The sequence below is a fragment of the Hemibagrus wyckioides genome, linkage group LG20 (assembly GCF_019097595.1).
Source record: "Hemibagrus wyckioides isolate EC202008001 linkage group LG20, SWU_Hwy_1.0, whole genome shotgun sequence".
NCBI lineage: Eukaryota > Metazoa > Chordata > Actinopteri > Siluriformes > Bagridae > Hemibagrus > Hemibagrus wyckioides.
In genome coordinates this window covers 6,015,318-6,033,556 of record NC_080729.1, presented here as the reverse complement: position 1 = coordinate 6,033,556, position 18,239 = coordinate 6,015,318, and the positions used below count along the sequence as shown (strand labels likewise).

General features: G+C 36.9%; 2 protein-coding genes across 2 annotated transcripts; one reads left to right on the top strand and one right to left on the bottom strand.

The window, feature by feature from the left end:
• The first annotated feature begins 1,516 nt into the window (after positions 1-1,516).
• Positions 1,517-3,581, top strand: foxl2a (forkhead box L2a). Its single transcript, XM_058417951.1, has one exon. The coding sequence runs from the start codon at positions 1,698-1,700 to the stop codon at positions 2,595-2,597; it is 900 nt and encodes a 299-aa protein (XP_058273934.1). The 5' UTR covers positions 1,517-1,697; the 3' UTR covers positions 2,598-3,581.
• Positions 3,582-11,752: 8,171 nt separating this feature from the next.
• On the bottom strand, positions 11,753-14,357 carry rps28 (ribosomal protein S28). Its single transcript, XM_058417866.1, has 4 exons — positions 14,281-14,357; positions 13,854-13,901; positions 12,058-12,180; positions 11,753-11,860 (listed from the first exon to the last, which is right to left on the bottom strand). Exons 1-3 carry the CDS (start codon positions 14,317-14,319, stop codon positions 12,058-12,060), a joined length of 210 nt encoding a protein of 69 aa, XP_058273849.1. The 5' UTR covers positions 14,320-14,357; the 3' UTR covers positions 11,753-11,860.
• Between the last annotated feature and the right edge of the window lie 3,882 nt (positions 14,358-18,239).

Genomic DNA, 18,239 nt, shown 5'->3' with positions numbered 1-18,239 from the left:
AAAAAAGTTCTAATTTTATGTTATTTGTATATAAATATTACATAATATTTACATTATATTATTATATTACATAAATTTGTATTATTGTTTAATTTTATTTTCTAACAAAGGGTTACTTTGTTGGTGTTTATTGCGTTTATAAATTGCATTGTCTGAGATCAAATGACATCTGAAATGATTATTGTAAGGATAAAATAATAATAATAATAATAATAATAATAATAATAATAATAATAATAATTGTTATTTATTGTTTAGTATTTATTTTAGTTATTTATTTTGTATTATTATTATTATTATTATTATTATTATTATTATTATTATTATTATAAACCACATATAAATACACAGTAATCAATAATCAGATGAATAAACAGATAAATTTGAGCAACACCATGCTGAGTCGACCATTCTGCATAGAACATAGTGGAAGAGTTTTTAAGACTTCGCTCTCTCTCTCTCTCTCTACTCTCTCTCTCTCTCTACTCTCTCTCTCTCTCTCTCTCTCTCATATCTTTTGCTCTTCTTTATATCAGTCCTTGGACATTGTGTCACCGAAAATCTCTGCGGTCCTCGTGGCGAGTCTCTGAAAATAAGGAGGTTGAGCGCATAGCTTTTATAACGTCACAGTTATGTTGAAAAAGATGAAGAAGAAGTAGAAGAAAAAAAAGGGAAAAAAAACAACACCGAAAATAGGTTTTAAAAAAATCTCGCGCTCAAACACAAATTTATTTCTGTTCTAATAAACAGTGACCGAGCGACCAATCCGAAGCCCTGTCCTTCCAGAGGCCTTAAAAAATAAAATGATTAGTTTTGCGACTTCCATAAACTGATGCGCTTTCTCCTCTTCTCTGCATTTTATTCACCTCTCGTCTTTTAACAGATAAACTTCATAAGCATTTTGTTACAGAGTGCATTTTTTATTGAGTTGCATTGAACTGTACCAGCTCCATGACATACAAATATACTACAGCTTCTGCTATAGCTGAGACTGGACTAAAAATCAACGAGAAGAATTTTGTTTGCTTTTTATGGAGCATTTTTTTTAAGACAGCTAACTCTCTAAGACGGCTAATAATAATAATAGTAATAATAATAATAATAATAATGAAGCTATTATTGTTGTTATTGATAATAATAATAATAATAATAATAATAATAATAATAATAATAATAATAATAATAATAAAGCTATTATTGTTGTTATTGATGATGATGATGATAATAATAATAATAATAATAATAATAATAATAATAATAATAATAATAATAATAATAATAATAAGACTTTTCGATACAACTCTTTTTTGTAAACGTCTCAAATTAACTAAAAACTGTATATCTGTATATAACTAAATGTTTTAAAGACAAATTAAAAAAAATGACCAACGTTTCCTATTATTCCCAAGCAGTAATTGTTAATTAACCGTTAGAACGTGACACGACTGTTTTGTTTGTGCGTGTGCGTGTGTGTGTGGGGGGGGCGGGTTTACACGCTAACCAACGCGCGCTTTGCCCTCCTTCTCCTGGATTATCAGTTAGAGAAGAAGCTGAAAAACATTTTAACTCTGACACAAAGACGCAAAGACGCAAAGCCGATTCTGGTGATTTCCGGTCATCTCAGTGTGTGGATTCATTCATATTTGGTCACAGGATTAATTCTAACTTTTGCTGGAGTTTCTTTTGGGTTGTGTGAGATGATGGCCGCCTACCTGGGCCTGGAGGAGAACAACACGGACCTGATGGACACGGCTAGCAAGACCGAAAAAGAGCAAAGTAAGTGCGAAAGTGCGGCAGTGAAAAGCGCAGAGAATCCGGACGCGACTCAGAAGCCGCCGTATTCCTACGTGGCGCTGATCGCCATGGCCATACGCGACAGCACCGAGAAGCGGCTGACACTCTCAGGCATTTACCAGTACATCATCACTAAGTTTCCTTTCTACGAGAAGAATAAGAAAGGCTGGCAGAACAGCATCCGACACAACCTGTCTCTGAACGAGTGCTTCATCAAGGTTCCCCGGGAGGGCGGTGGAGAGAGGAAAGGGAATTACTGGACCCTGGACCCTGCGTGTGAGGACATGTTTGAGAAGGGAAACTACCGACGGCGGCGGCGCATGAAGAGACCGTTCAGACCTCCGCCTGCACACTTCCAGCCCGGTAAATCTCTTTTCGGTGGGGACAGTTACGGTTACCTTTCCCCGCCGAAATATTTACAGCCTGGGTTCATGAACAACTCGTGGTCTCTGGCGCAAGCTCCAGCGCCAATGCCGTACACCTCGTGCCAAATGGCGAGCGGGAACGTGAGTCCGGTGAACGTCAAAGGCTTGACCGCGCACTCGACGTACAACCCTTATTCTCGCATGCAAACAATGACACTGCCGGCTATAGTCAACTCGTATAATGGCATGAGTCACCATCATACACACCAGCACCATCAGCAGCTCAGTCCGGCTGCGTCTCCTCCGGTTTCGACTGGAAACGGCACCGGGCTTCAGTTCGCGTGCTCGCGGCAGCCCACAGATCTGCCCATGATGCACTGCCCTTACTGGGAGCACGAGGGCAAACACTCCGCGCTGCACACTCGGATCGATATATAGCTCCATCTGCACCCACTACCTGAGACTTGTGGTAATAAAGATTGTCAAGGTTGTCTGGATGTGGGCGCACGTGCAAACAAAACTGACGTGGAATAATCAGACATTGGGAATCTCTCCGATGTGATGAGGTTTGGTTTGTGCTTCTTATCTCTGCTGCAAAAATGAGGAGATGTGGATCAAAATGGTCTCTCTCCCCTGTATATAAATTAATTCTGTGAAAATAGTGCACATTTCTCTTCGTTCTAATGGAAACTTTTTTTTTTTATTATTATTATTATTATTATTTAGATGTGATCTATTTTCAGTATTTTGACCCTGTCCAGATCGCAGTGGCCTATCACTTTTAAAACAATGTATTTTCACGTCATTAATGGTTTTCTGTTTTCCATTAAGTCTTAAATTTCAAATTCAGTAAAAGAGAAGGAAGGAAATCTGGGTCAAAGCAGCTGTTTTTGCAGTTGTCCTTCGATAGATCTTCTGCAATCACATCTGTGTTTTAATAATTCATATGCAAAAAAATAATAATAATAAAAGAAAAGAAATAAATAATCAGCCCAATAAGACTTAAGAAGCCCAAGAAGAAGTCCAGTATAAATCAAGCAGGATAATGTTTAGCTGAAATCCAATCTGACTCTGGACTGGATGATGCAGTGAAGGCTCCGAGTGGTTTTCGATGTTATTCACCAAGTGCTTGTTGTTGTTGTTGTTGTTGTTGTTAAATTGTGACGCGAAGGCAAACTCAGACTTGTATTGAAAGACACCGAAAATTTGTAGGTGAATTATTGTGGGCTAACTGAATTTTATTTTTATTATTATTATTATTATTATTATTATTATTATTATTATTATTATTATTATTATTGATGAATAATGTTAATGTCTGCAACAACCTGAGGACCATGTTTACGCAGCACTTTTTTAAAATCGTTTTCCCCCTAGTTTTCATAATAAACTAATTTCTCTTAAAATGACACAGTGATCTTGAAGTTATTGTGGTGACAGCGTGATTATTATTATTATTATTATTATTATTATTAGTAGTAGTAGTAGTAGTAGTAGTAGTAGTAGTGTTATTATTATTATTATTATTATTATTATTATTATTATTATTATTACGCTATAACTATTCGCTTACTTAAATCAGTCGCTTTATCCAGATCTTTAAATCATCAATGCTGTATATTCATCAACTTAATTTTTTTTAAGTGTTAGATTATTCACATTGATTTAATAATAAATGTAAAGCTTTTTTTTTCCATGTTTTAGCAAAAAAAGCCACTCGTCAGCTACTGAAAGTTACTGAATCTTTTATATAAATAATAAGCGCGTGCATTCGAATTAAAAAAGAAATCGTGCATTTTCATTAAAAAAAATATGAAAACACATTTACAGATAATAAATCAGGAAGGTTATCTATTATCGATCTGGTTCCCTTTCTTTTATGAGGGCGTGATTTGTTATTAGTTTATATAAGGACATTTTTTTAAAAAAATATATATATTATTATTATATCACACCGGTCGTGTTTTGCTGCAAATATGTTTACAAGAAAAATACTATAAAAACGAACAAGTGAGGAAGAGCAACATATCACTGCTTTATCCAGCTACACAAGCCGGTGAAATAACATATAGCTTATTAGAGTTATTTATTCAGTACTGTTATCTGATATAATCCAGAAACCTGAAACCTGAAGGTTAATGAATCAATGTCGCACGAGCAGGACACTACGGTGCCGCCGGGAGGATCAGCGCGGCTGTGTGGAGAAAATAAACTGTTTTATTTTTATTTTTTTATTTTATTTTATTCCACGTTTTATTCCACAGTGTGCGTGTCTAACAACACAAGCTACATTGCTATAAATTAGAAATTACAAAGACATTTATTTCTCAGGTTTACAGATATTTTTCGTGAACAGAGTCTGCATAGTCCCAATATAAACGTGTTGTATTTTTTTGTTTTTTTTTTGCTTTCTTTTATTTGTTTATACTTTTAACCTTTGTTTATTTGTTTTTTTTTAATTAAAAAAAAATATATAAATTGTTTTGTTTTATTTGTTTATCTTAGTTTACCTTTGTTTATTTGTTTTTTTTATTAAAAATTATAAAATTGTTTTGTTTTATTTGTTTATCTTCATTTACCTTTGTTTATTTGATTTTTTGTTTGTTTGTTTGTTTATTTTTAAAAAATATAAAATTGTTTTATTCATTTACCTTTGTTTATTTGATTTTTTGTTTGTTTGTTTGTTTATTTTTAAAAAATATAAAATTGTTTTATTCGTTTACCTTTGTTTATTTGCTTGTTTGTTTTTTTTATTTAAATATATATATAATTGTTTTGCCTTGATACGCTAAAAAAAAATTTACTACTGGATAAGTGCCTGTTTTATACAAAAAGAAAATGGTGTAGAAATATTAACTATGCTACGCGGATGTAGCAGGTATATAAACACACAGCTATAATCAGAACATTACAGGTATTTTGCAGACACCCTTATCCAGAGCGGCTTATTTTAAACATCTGAACAATTGAGAGTTAAGGGCCTGCTTCAGGGGCCCCAGCTGTGGCAGATTGGTGGACCTGGGGTTCACAACCTTCCGATTAGTGGTACAACACCTTAACCACTAAGCTACCACATCCCCACCCACTTCACCAAAAAAAAAGATTAATTTTAGTTATTAATTTATAAAAAAAAATTAGGATTCAAATGTTTTTAAAATGTTGTATATCAATATATCTAATTACCAATGACAGATAAAGATGATCAGGATGATCAAGATGATTCAATCCTTGGAATGAATGTTAAACTCTAGATTAGAAGTGTGCTTTTTTCTCGGTTTTCTGTATTTCTCAGGCTATTGTGACACCTTCATGTGTCAGAAGTTTTTGTTTTGATACTTGAGTACTTATCGCTTTAACACCTAACTATAAGTATTTTTAAACTGCCAGGATAAGGAGGAGGAAGAGGAGGAAGCTCGGTAGATTCAATAAATAAATAAATAAATAAATAAATAAATAAATAAAGGATATAGGAAAAAGAGTTTAACAAAGATCACTCCATCTTTTTTAGGCTTGTCTTAAAACTATTAATTAAAACTAATAGTGTCTTATTATTAATAATAATAATAATAATAATAATAATTTTTAAAAAGTGAATTTTTTATTTTAATATTATTATTGAAGTTGTTATTCTTATTATTTGAAATTTGAACTCTTTTACTCAGTAAAATAATACTATACTTACCTTAATTAACACTGATTAACTGTAGTGACATAAATCAGGTTAATCTATTTTTTTTTTTAAATGTGTATTATTGCATGCATTACCCGTGGTTGTGTGCTGCCAAGGTGTAATTATCATTTAATTATTATTTTACTGAAGAACGATTCATAATGAAGTTATTATTATTGTCTAGCGTGCTTTCTCGCTCTGTTCCCCTGCTGCTTGTCTCTCTGCAGGTGACAAGGAGCAGCACCTGAACAGAAAGTGACTCACAATGCACCCGCATGGACGTCCCGGTCAGGGGGTGGGGTGTGTGGGTAGGACGTGTTAGGAATTCACCAAAACAGCAGCGCCTCAGTGCTGCAAAATACCAACAGTTACTCATTCTTCCAGTTACTTAAATAGTTTCTTATAAGATAATATTCTTTTGGGTTTCTAAATATAGCTGTTGTGTAGGCAAGCAACTGATTATGTAAAATGAAAGAGGGAAGGAAGGAAGGAAGGAAGGAAAGAAAGAAAGAAAGAAAGAAAGAAAGAAAGAAAGAAAGAAAGAAAGAAATAGCGCACCTAACCATCTCTACATCTCTCTTTTGGTTTTGTTTTTTCTTTACACACAGTGGCATTTCGGCATACTTTAAAACTTGTTTATGAACATTTACGTTTCTGGTATTTGGCAGACGATCTAATCCAGAGCGATGTATAAGTCTCTATCAATGAATACATTAACACTGGTTAGCTTATTTTCCTGATCTGGAATCATTTGTGTAGCCTACACACTGTCCCACACACTGCTGCTATATGATACCACTGTGCTGAGGGTCAGTGGGATCGAGGACAGTGATTTCTTTGTGGTGGATGTTAGCAATATCTTCAGTTACAAGTTTTATGAAGCACTTGATTGATTTTTGATTTGATATTTTGATCCTGTAACTCATCTCTTCTCCCCGGTTTATATTGTGTCTTCTATTCTTCTATTCCTATATATCTTATATTGTGCCTCTCAGACTGTGGTTAATATTGTTATCATTTGGAAATTATAGATTACAATAGTTGTGATCTATCTGACACTGATATCCGTCCACACTGACATTTGAGCTGTTTTCAGCATAAGATGAAAGAGAAAATATTTTCTATCTAATTTGACAGATTGTGAGCAGGTCAGGTCGGGCCTAATGCCTGCGCCTGAAGCTTGTGTGGTATCTCACCAGACAAAACCTCCGGATTCATCCTGCCAAATTACGGATTCCAGGCAATACATTTTACCGTTGGTATTAAAACATTATTTAGTTTGTAGAAAATTATTCCTTTATAGAAGAGATGATTGTCATCTTGCTTCTACTGCTGAGACACCGAAGCCAAGATATGGGGCAACTATGATTTATCTACACTGCCAAAGTTTTCACTGCTACTTTTCATAGTAGGAACAGTTCAGTGGCTTCCTTCCCAAGTACATCTACCATGCCATATGGACAGAACGTTTTGGCACCCACTGCCGGGTTGCTGGTTTGATCTTCAGAATGAATTCCCGAGTGAGTTGCCTAATAAAACTCATGCTAGTATATTCTGAAAGATGCTTCAGAAAGGAAAAGTGTCTAATCTTTTGGATTTGCATGGCTCTAAAAATAATCCTGGGTTCGAACAGGCAGGGGCCTTTCTGTGTGGAGTTTGCATGTTCTCCCTGTGCCTGCTTGGGTTTACTCCGGGTACTCTGGTTTCCTTCCACAGTCTCAGTCCCCTGGTGTCTCAGAAATCCAGTCACATTATCCAGCAGGCTAGTAGAAATTAATGCCAAGCTAATTTACTTATACAGCACAAAAGAAGACCCTGAAGTAATATAAGTGTTTATTTGTAACACATAAAACAATAAAATTATAAAATACATTTGTAATAATAAAATGCAGGCTTGTGAGTCTTAATTAAAATCACATAAGCAGATACTTACGAGAAGTTAGTGCCATAATAACTAAATGCTGCTGCACCATTTCATCGATCTTATTAGATTACTTGTTTGTTTGTTTTGTCTTTAGATAGGTGAAATATATGTTTGTATCTGAGGCCATTGAATGGTTTTCCTGTTTCTGAACTTATGTATGTTTTTTAAATAATGGAGGATGATTTTTTGTTGTGATTTTGCTGCTAAATGTACATTTATATTTTATATTCACCGCATTTGGCAGACACTATTATCCAGAGCAATGTACATACACCGATCCGGCATAACATTATCCCCCTTTTTCATGCCAAAACAGCCCTGACCTGTCATGCACTGTGTATTCTGTCAACCTTTCTATCAGAAGCCAGCCTTCGCTCCCCACGTGCATCAATGAGCCTTCACTGCCCATGACCCTGTCGCCGGTTCACCACTGTTCCTTCCTTGGACCACTTTTGATAGATACTGACCACTGCAGACCGGGAACACCCCATTTTGGAGAGGCTCTGATCCAGTTGTCTAGCCAGCCCTTAACTTTGAGGACAAAAATGTTCACTGGCTGCCTAATATATCCCACCCACTAACAGGTGCCATGATGAGGAGATCATCAGTGTTATTCACTTCACCTTTCAGTGGTTATAATGTTTTGCCTGTTCAGTGTAAGTGCTGTGTAGTCTCATCCAATGAATACATCAATACTGGTTAGAGTCTAAAGACTCAAAGCAGAAAGAACTAAGTGCTAGTTTTAGTTGAAGGTGGGATCTTAGTCAAGAAGTACGCTAAGATTTCTGAGATTTAGTTTTAGGGCCTGGGCTCAAAGTGAGCACTAACTTTTTATGCCTGATATAATGATCTGATTATTGCAACGTTCTATACATTGAGATAATCAGTCTATGATGTCATAGGTGTTAGCACTAAATATAGTAAACTGTTTTCTGAATACTTATTATAGGTAATATTATTATCTAAAGATGTGCCTAAAAGGGCATATAGAGGGTGAACAATATAGTCACCAAAACTTCAGTTCAGGAATCCAGGATATCAGTGACATTTGTTGGAAGTCATAAATGCAGAATATACATTCTCTCTAAAAGTATGTTATGGTGATTAGTGTCAAAAGAGCTGACAAGTGTTGTTCACTGCTCAACCTTGACTCACTGCAGGCTTACAGTGAGTAGTGCAGGATTGGGAAAACCCATACAAACCCACGAACCTGCACAAACACTCTGGAATGTGGCTCACTGTGGGCAGTACAGGCTTGGGCAAACACTCAGGAAAACCCATGCAGGCCAACACAGACATCCCAGTCTCTGTACTCACACCACTAGTCTGTAATAGAACAGTGGGCTCTCTATAGACTGCCTGCAGAAATTCATTTGTGATGTCACTCTAACCAGTTCATATATATTTTATTCATTTATTTTTATTCATATGAGGTTTACCCTGCAGAACACTGAGCATGAGGAGAGAAAACAGCACACATGGGACCCAAGTGCATCACAGGACACCACACCCACACCCACACACACACACACACACACATCTTGGGGCTATTAAAAGACACCAGTCCACCTACTGGCATGTTTTGGAGTGGAAGGAAGACCCCAGAGAACCCAGTGGAAACCCACACAGACACAACATGCAAAATTCATCGAAAATGGCAGCGTTATTAGTCATGAAATAATCCTTTAAAAAATGGGACTTTAAAGGATAAGTGTTTATGTGCGGTCACTTGTAATTGAAAGTAAAAAAAAATACAAAAAACAAGAAGTTTGTAGCTGGAATTAATTGTTCTGCCTCGTTGGTCAGGTTCCTTGGAATGCATTACATCTATAGACAAACACTAACAATAAATAAAAGAGCATAATACTTTGGTCTGACAGTCGATTTGCCTGAGCTGGTAAGAATTAAATATACAAAAAAGTAAGTATACAGAGAAAATGCTTGAAAATTTGTATTATGTTCTAATTCAAGGCAACAATTTTCATTACAAAATAAAAGATTCATTATCATTATAAAAGAAATGAAATAAAAAAGTAGAATATTTGAAACAAAACATTTACATGAATTTCAGAGCCTCAACCCCCCTTTTCGTTGCTTTAATAACAGTGTGCACTCGAGCTGACATGGACTTGATAAGGTGCAAAACTGTATGATCCAGTCCAGATCAGTCCAGATCCGTCTGTGTGGTCTGGACACATGCATCAGTCGAAGAGATTAGACATGAGGAAAATCTGACCTTTTGTACAAAGCAGTCAACATCACACTTTTGCTTACATTTAAACAGTGGCCTAGGGTAGAATTTTTTGAATATTAAATATTTAAGATATTGTACATTTAATTTTTTCATTCAAAAATTTTTTTTTAAAACCTTCTTTTTCTAATATTAAATAAAAAAGGACCAGATTTTTAGATCCCACTAGATATATTTTATTAAGCAATGCGTAAATACTAAAGTACTAATATTATTATTATTATATACTAAAATAATAAATAATAAAATATAATATAATAATAATAATAAAAAATATTCTGTGAATAAGGGAAGGAAGGATGATGACATTACACAATTTTCATTGCTAGGTTTCTTGTCTTGACTAGCTTTTCTGCATATTTTAAAAGCAGATCTTAATCTCTGTCCACTATTCCCATGCATATTGATATGTTTGGTCATTGAATTGATTTTCATGTTAATCTATATCCCTTTTTCTCATGGGTCTGTTCCAACTATCAAATCCAATGTTAGTATCTGTGAAGAAAAATTTTATGATACAGAAGAGGATCAATAAATATGCAATAAGTCGTTTAATCTCCCTTCAGTAAGCGTCAGAATTTTCGAGCAACTGAAATGAACTATTTTAGTCAGCAGATGGCGGCATCGAGCTACATTTGGTCACTGTGTTGGTAGAGATGGTGGGGATGAGCAATACTTTATTTGCAACTCCTGTACACCTACACAATAATACATTTATCTAATCATCCAAACGGCCAACAGTAACACCATCAAAAAAGGGGGGGAGTGACTTTAGAGATTTTGACCATGGCATGATTGTAGGAGCCACAATTTAATAACTGCTGGTTTTGTTTGTATTATACACAAATTACTTTTCAGTAATGGAGAGTGTGGGAAAGAGGTAAAGAAGCGACTGCAGGCAGGTTGGAATGGGTGGAGAAAGGCGTCAGGAGTTCTGTGATAGGAAGATATCAGCGAGGGAAGGTGTACAAGACAGTGGTGAGGCCGGCCATGCTGTATGTTTTAGAGACTGTCACTGAGGAAGAGACAGGAGTCAGAGCTGAAGATGTTGAGGTTCTCTTTGGGAGTGACATGGTTGGACAGGATTAGGAACGAGTACATCAGAGGGACAGCTCATGTTGGACGTTTGGGGGACAGAGTTAGAAAGGCCAGATTAAGATGGTTTGGACATGTCCAGAGGAGGGAGAGTGAGTATATTGGGAGGAGAATGTTGGACATGGAGCTGCCAGACAGGAGGAAAAGAGGAGGTATATGGATGGAATAAATGAGGATATGAAGCTAGTGGGTGCAAGTGATGATGCAGAAGATGGGGATAGGTGGAGAGATGATTCACTGTGGTGACCCCTGAAGGGAAAAGCCAAAAGAATATACACAAACTAATTTTCAGTTCAACAACCCCACATTTTCCTCCCTTTTTTAATGTTAACTCAAAAGGGCATCAGCAGGCAAGCTATCAATATTTGCACTGCAGTGTTTGCTTGCTTCATTATGAAGATTTATTTCTCAGTATTTCTGCTTGCTCTTACGAAAGGTTTCCTTGAACATCTTGAATTTTGTTCATTGCTGATACTGTGGGTGTCATCTCATATCTCTGTATAACAAGCTACTAAAAAAAAAAAATAAGCCTGTAATAAAATGAAAAAATCTGATGCCTTGTGTCATTAATGCAGGAGGAAGGTCAAGAACTTCTGAACATGTTGACATATAGATTCTGTCCAAATAAAAAAATAAATAACCACAAAAGCGGGTAATACAACCAATTGTTCATTTTATTTGAATTTGCACACATCTGGACTAGGAGCTGGTGGGGACTTGCTTCATGGGGATCTGGGTCTTCAAAGCTTTTAACCAGCACACTGTGGGGGAGAGCAGAGGAAAGGAGTTAATACCATGACATCCACAACATTCATTTACTTTGAACCAGTTACTACTAATTACATGAGGGAGTCAAACCTAAAGTGCATACACATACATATACACACACTTTCTAAAATGAATTCAACACCAACTCAAAACACCATGTTACAAGCAAAACATGCATCTTATGACTAACCTATCGAAGCCTTCTTGCTTCTCTTTCAGACTCCAGAAGCGTCAGAACATCTCCCTCCCTCACTGGGCCCTTCACGTTTCTGATGATGGATCGGTTGCTGTCGTCCATGAACTCGACGCGCACCTGAGGGAACAGGTGAGAGGTGTAAAGTGATGCCACATACTTGAATTAAGACACATTAGATCACGAAGCCTCATTAGGCTTGCTCATTAGGGATAATAGTCTAATTATAGAATTTAATAATTTATGACACCGCTCTGACCCCAACCTCCAAGGATGGGATAGGCGAAGAAAGAATTTCACTGTGCTGTAATGTACGTGTGATAAATAAAGGCTGTTTCTAGTTCATCAATTGCATTTTAAAGCAGTAAGAATGTGTAACTTTTTGTTGTGCAGCATCATACACTGTCTCACTGTTCAGAAGATGATATGAAATTTAAAAAAAAAAAAACAGTACAGTTGCAATAATGCTACCTTTAGAAGTCTTCATCACACATACATTAGAGCATAGTGGAATTCTTTTCCTCACACATACCAGCTATGGAAGTAGCCATGATACAGCACCCCTGGAACAGAGCCTTGCTCAAATGCCCAAAAGTGATAGCTTTGGTGCTGTGGGGCTTGAACCCCGACCTTCGGGTCAACAACACAGAGCCTTAGGTCATATCCACACTAACATGTTTTCGTTTAAAACCGCATATTTTTCTATCCGTTTCGGCCTTCCGTCCACACAGACGTAAACGTACCTTTTATCCAAAGTGGATAAATTTCAAAACGCCTTTTAGTCATGTGACATGACCCAGGTCAATGCGTCTTATGTTTTATTCGTGCACAGTACAGTGATGTAAGCATTTTCAGACGGATGACCAACATTTGGGAAACGATTGAAAAAAAGATAATGTGGACACGGAGCGCTTTTAGACACAAACATCCTTTTTAAATTGACCCGGATTAGTGTAGACATAGCCTTAACCATTTGAGCCACCACTGGGTTTATGGGACACACACCCTAAGAACTTTATCCTTGAGTATTCTTATCTATTATGGCAGTAGTTTATTACATATTTTGCATAATTTAAGCGCATTTATTGCGAATTCCTCAGTCTATCTAGCATATCTGTCCATTCTCGCATACATGACCACCTCAGCATTTTTGTACTAAGGTATTTTACTCTACCATGTACTGAATCCTCACTACACTCTGCACGTTTTGTTTATTAGTAAGGGCCCACTTGTCGCCCATGTTTTTTTTTTCTATTTTTATTCATTTTCTTCATTTCCCTCCTGTACTTTAAAAAGTACCGAGCTGTTACAACTAAATTTCCCTCTGGATCTGAGTAGTTATTCTATTCTATTAAACTGGCCACCACTCAGCATGAAACATTACTTATAATAAAACTGAGGCGCTTTTTTGGGAATATGCAACCTTTTGTGTGTGCATACATTTGGCCCAAGATCATATAGCATAAAGCTGGGGGATGTGGTTAAGGTGCTGGACTGCTGGTCAGAAGGCTTGAATCCCAGCTTCACCAAGCTGCCACTGCTGGGCCCCTGAGCGAGGCCCTTAACTTCTAGAATTGCTCAGTTGTATAAAAATGAGAAATTGTATGTTATAAACGGGGAGAAAAAGATTATAAAAGGTACATGGATTGTTAGATTAAAGCAGATTCATTCCTGGTTATTGAGGGACAATTTTCAATCTGTGGTCATTTTGCAAGCCAATAAAGGTTTTTCCTAGTTTATTAATTATTGTGTATATAATAATTAACATGGATGTGTTAGTTGTGTCCACTCACCTGGGTGCACTGGCCCTGAGAGCCGGTCCTGCCGAGCACTTTAGTGACCTGTAACAGATAACACACACACTGGATCATCAGAGAAGCTAGACGGGGAATGTTTTCAGTACATAAGCTAATAAGAACGCTGTATAGAGGCTGAAAGTACACCTTACACTAAAATCTGTGTCTCGTAACGCAAGACAAATACCCAACTTAACTCGATTAACAATAACGTGGCTCGCGCTGGAAGCTAGCTAGTTAGCTTATGAACCGAACACCATCACACACACACACCCGAACACTATAACCACTGTATATATCGAATAAAGTACGGCTAGCTCATTTCTAACGGCTTCAAAACAACAAATGAAGTTTTAACTCCTATACAAACGCGATTAAATGCAAAATTCGGCCGGAACTAAAGGGGATTTGTAATATTTCTTACTCTGGCGAGCTTGATGGGCTGCACGCGGCTGGCGTCCATGATTTCAGCTTCGCTGGGAAAGGAAGTCACGTGGTGCGCGGGGCCTATATATACCCAACATAAAAGTTGCGTTTTCGCAATTTATTTTGTGTACGTTTTGGTGTTTAATGAATATTTATTTATTTTTATTTATCGCTTTTTAATTTTGTTTTGTGGATTTAAGATATTATCTGTGCGAAAACAAATGTTTAGTCGGGCTAGATTCGCTTCCGGTTCCGGTGAATTTGATGTGACATGATGTTGGTTTGGTGGACAAGAAAAATGGCGGATGTGTTTTGATGGAAATTTCAGATTGATGTCTATTAAACAGTGTTTATTTTAGTGCTTACGCCCATCTGGGTCTGAGTTTTAACTGAATCCACCTTGTAATAACATAACTTTGCATGGTCTATTGTATAATTTATTTAAATAATTGTCAAATCAAGAAGGCATTACAAAAATAACAAACTCAGTAAACATTGAAAAGCCTCTCCATCTCATAATGATGTTCATTAAAAATGTCAAACAAATGCTTCCTCTACTTTTTTCAAATCATATTTATTTTGTTGCCTAATTGCCGCTTTGGTTAAACCAATTGGACTAAAGTGTTTGCAGTAGATCTGGTGTTAGAAGACGTCATTTCTGGCATGTTTAATCATTTTCACTTGACCTCTCATTAGGATATATTTCTTTATGCCTATTGGACCCAAAATGCCCAACCATACACACTGTACAGATCACACAGCGGTTTTATTCAGCATATTTGTATATTTCATCATATTTATATTTTATTTATTAAATATAGCCGAACATAGTGACTATTTTAGCTTGCTAGTTGACAAAGAATTTAGTTAGACATTAGTTATGACCAGTGAAGCTTATACTGAGGCGATACATGCATAGCGGTAGCCACGTATCATTTTCTGCGGAACATTTTTCTCCACTTTAGGTTACAAACTCAAAAAAGGTATTGGATCTAACTGACTATGCCAGTGCAGCATGTCTTCAAGACCCTTCTTCCCTCGTCCCTCCTGCCATGCTGTCTCATACACACTATTGCTGTGTAATTGAATCTTCGAGTCCATTTGCGTACCTGAAGAGCTGTTTTCATTTAATTAATTGCGAGACAAACAGATTCAATGATGCTCTTGCTGAACATTCACCAGTAGTCATAATTCTCTGCCAGCTATAAATCACATACACGTAAAGTCATGTGAAGCATCAGCAATAATGACAAAAATAACAGAAACTGACAAAAAACTACATAAGGTTGTGGAGCCAGTTCTAGTGAGAATAAGACTCACTTCTATGTGTAGCTAAGACAGCAAGAGGGTCTGACTACGTTGCTACAGCAATACTGTGTGGAATATTGTTCATTTTTTACTTTAATATAAGTTAAAGTTCAGCTCAGCACCATTCACACATACACATTCACGCCTAGGGGCAGTTTGGTGTAGTCGATGGGCTTCTTGCACAAGTACTTCTTTCTAGTTCATTTACTTCATGATGGTATTTCCACAAAGATTAAAGTGAGTGTTCAGCTGTCTTCCAGAAAACCAAAGAAAGGCTTTAAACTGCATGCTTTGTTGTACATACACAATTATATAAGTAAGAGCATGCCTATAAATAGAAACAAATACCCGAGTTAATACCCAAGTTAATCTACACAGTTCACTGGAAAGTAGAGCATCACTTCAATTCAGTTTTATTTGTAGTGTAGTTTTAACAATAGAACATGCCACAAAGCAGCTTTACAGAAATGTGTGTGTGTGTGTGTGAGAGAGAGAGAGAGAGAGAGAGAGAGAGAGAGAAGAAATATTTTCTGAGATGACATAAGGAAGAAACCTTGAGAGAAACCAGTCTCAGGAAACCTCTTAATTTCCCTTCTATAAAGGTTCTCTGGTTAAAAAGTGCCCAGGAAATTCATTCTAATTGGAATATGAAGTCTATTTTGTTGAAGTTATCAGCTGTTCACTGATGGAGTGCAAAACTTGTGAGACAATTGCAGTCCAAAGCCATATCTGTGTCTATGTCTAAGTCCACGTAGTGAGCAGCCTTCAAGTGATGAGACAACAACCAGAAGTGGGGCAGTAGAATGGATCAGGCAGAGAGAGAGAGAGAGAGAGAGAGAGAAACACAAATTATTAGGTATGATCATAATCACGTTATGGTTAAGCACAATGTACACTGTGTGCAGAGTGTAAGCAGGGACTGGGGCAAGACTTACTATGACATCATAACTAAAAGGGAGAGCCAGAATGTGACACAGACACACGAGGTTGTCACGAGTTGTGTGTTGATGCTAACGGAATGCCTTCAGCTGAAACTGGATAACATCTGTAATAGTTTCTAGTCACTTAAATTACCAACATGTGAGAACATATTTAGTAACTTAATACCACTACTAGTGCTACTACTACTACTACTCATAATAATAATAATAATAATAATAAGAAGAAGAAGAAGAAGAATTGGGAACAATGTTTCTTGTTAGCTGTTTGTTATTATCCAAAGCCTTTTTCTCTCACACACTCGGCCTTGGGGTTTGAATGTTGTAGCCCTTATATTCAAAGGCACTGAGCTTTTTGCCACTCTTCTCTCTGCCGCTTGGAGGTTTTGGGTCCAGAGAGTGTGTGCAGTGTGTACTACAGATCTTCAGGTGTTACGGCTGAAATGGTCTTAGTGTATATTTGCTAACCATCAGATCGGTATGAGTTGGAATGTTGTGAAAGCCTCAAGTTGTTAAATTCAGAAGACGTTGCACAGAGACGTACACTGCAGTACAGCGCTCATCATAGTTCTTTATTTGTCTTTGAAGATAACCAGTCTTAAATATTTTGGGTTGGACACTCATTTGGATTGCATTGCGAAGGACAAATAGTAATGACGAGAATAAACAGTGCTAGTAGAAAAGCAAGCAATGTGGGATGTGGTAGCTTAGTGGTTAATCAAAAGGTTGTGAGTTAAAATCCCAGGTCCACCTAGTTGCCTCTGCTGGGCCCCTGAGCAAGGCCCTTAACCCTCAATTGCTCAGCTGTATAGAATGAGATAAATTGTAAATCTTTTTGGATAAGGGCGTCTGCCAAATACCAGAAATGTAAATGTGATCAAAAATGCAAGTAACCCGTTCACCAACAGGCGTGTTTTTTGGGAATTGGGAGGAATGAGGGAAACACAAATATAAAACGAAGGCTAAAGTAACTCAAATAAGCACTCTTTACATCCGTGACAAACAGAAAAGCATCTCATAATGCACAACATGTTTAAGTGGATGAACTACAACAATAGTTTTACAATAGCCTGAGGCTACAGTGTGCACTGACACATCAAAGCTGTGGGGAAAAGATGACAGTTTACAAGTCTTCAGGTCTAGGGGCGGTGGTATCTCAAGCGGTTAAGGCTCTGCCTCATTGACCGGAAGATAGGGGTCAAGCCCAAGCACTGCCAAACTGCCACCATTGGGCCCTTCAGTAAGGCCCCTGACCCACCATGCTCCAGGGATGCTGTATCATGGCTGACCCTGTGCTCTGACCCCAACCCCCAAGGATGGGATAGTATTTGGATCAGAAGATCTGCGGTGGTGACCCGGGACAACGAGCAGCCAAAGGACAACAAGATATACGAATTATAAGACTCTATTCTACTCTAGACACTATTTCTAGACATATTTACTAATTCAGAATCATCTTATACAGTTGCCAGATCATTATGTTATCCCCAAAAATAACTGCTTGACATAAGCAAAACTGATCTGCTAATAGAATAAGGCGATTTCAAGCTTAGAAAATAGCCAGAAATATGCTTAATAATGAATGAAGATATTTTAGTTAGAAGAATTGGGTATCCATATATCGTGAGTGAAGGCATGGAAAAAGAGCAATATGCACCAATAATAAAAGGTGGCAGAGGCTTGGCAGTTGCCTACCTAAAATGTTCCAAAG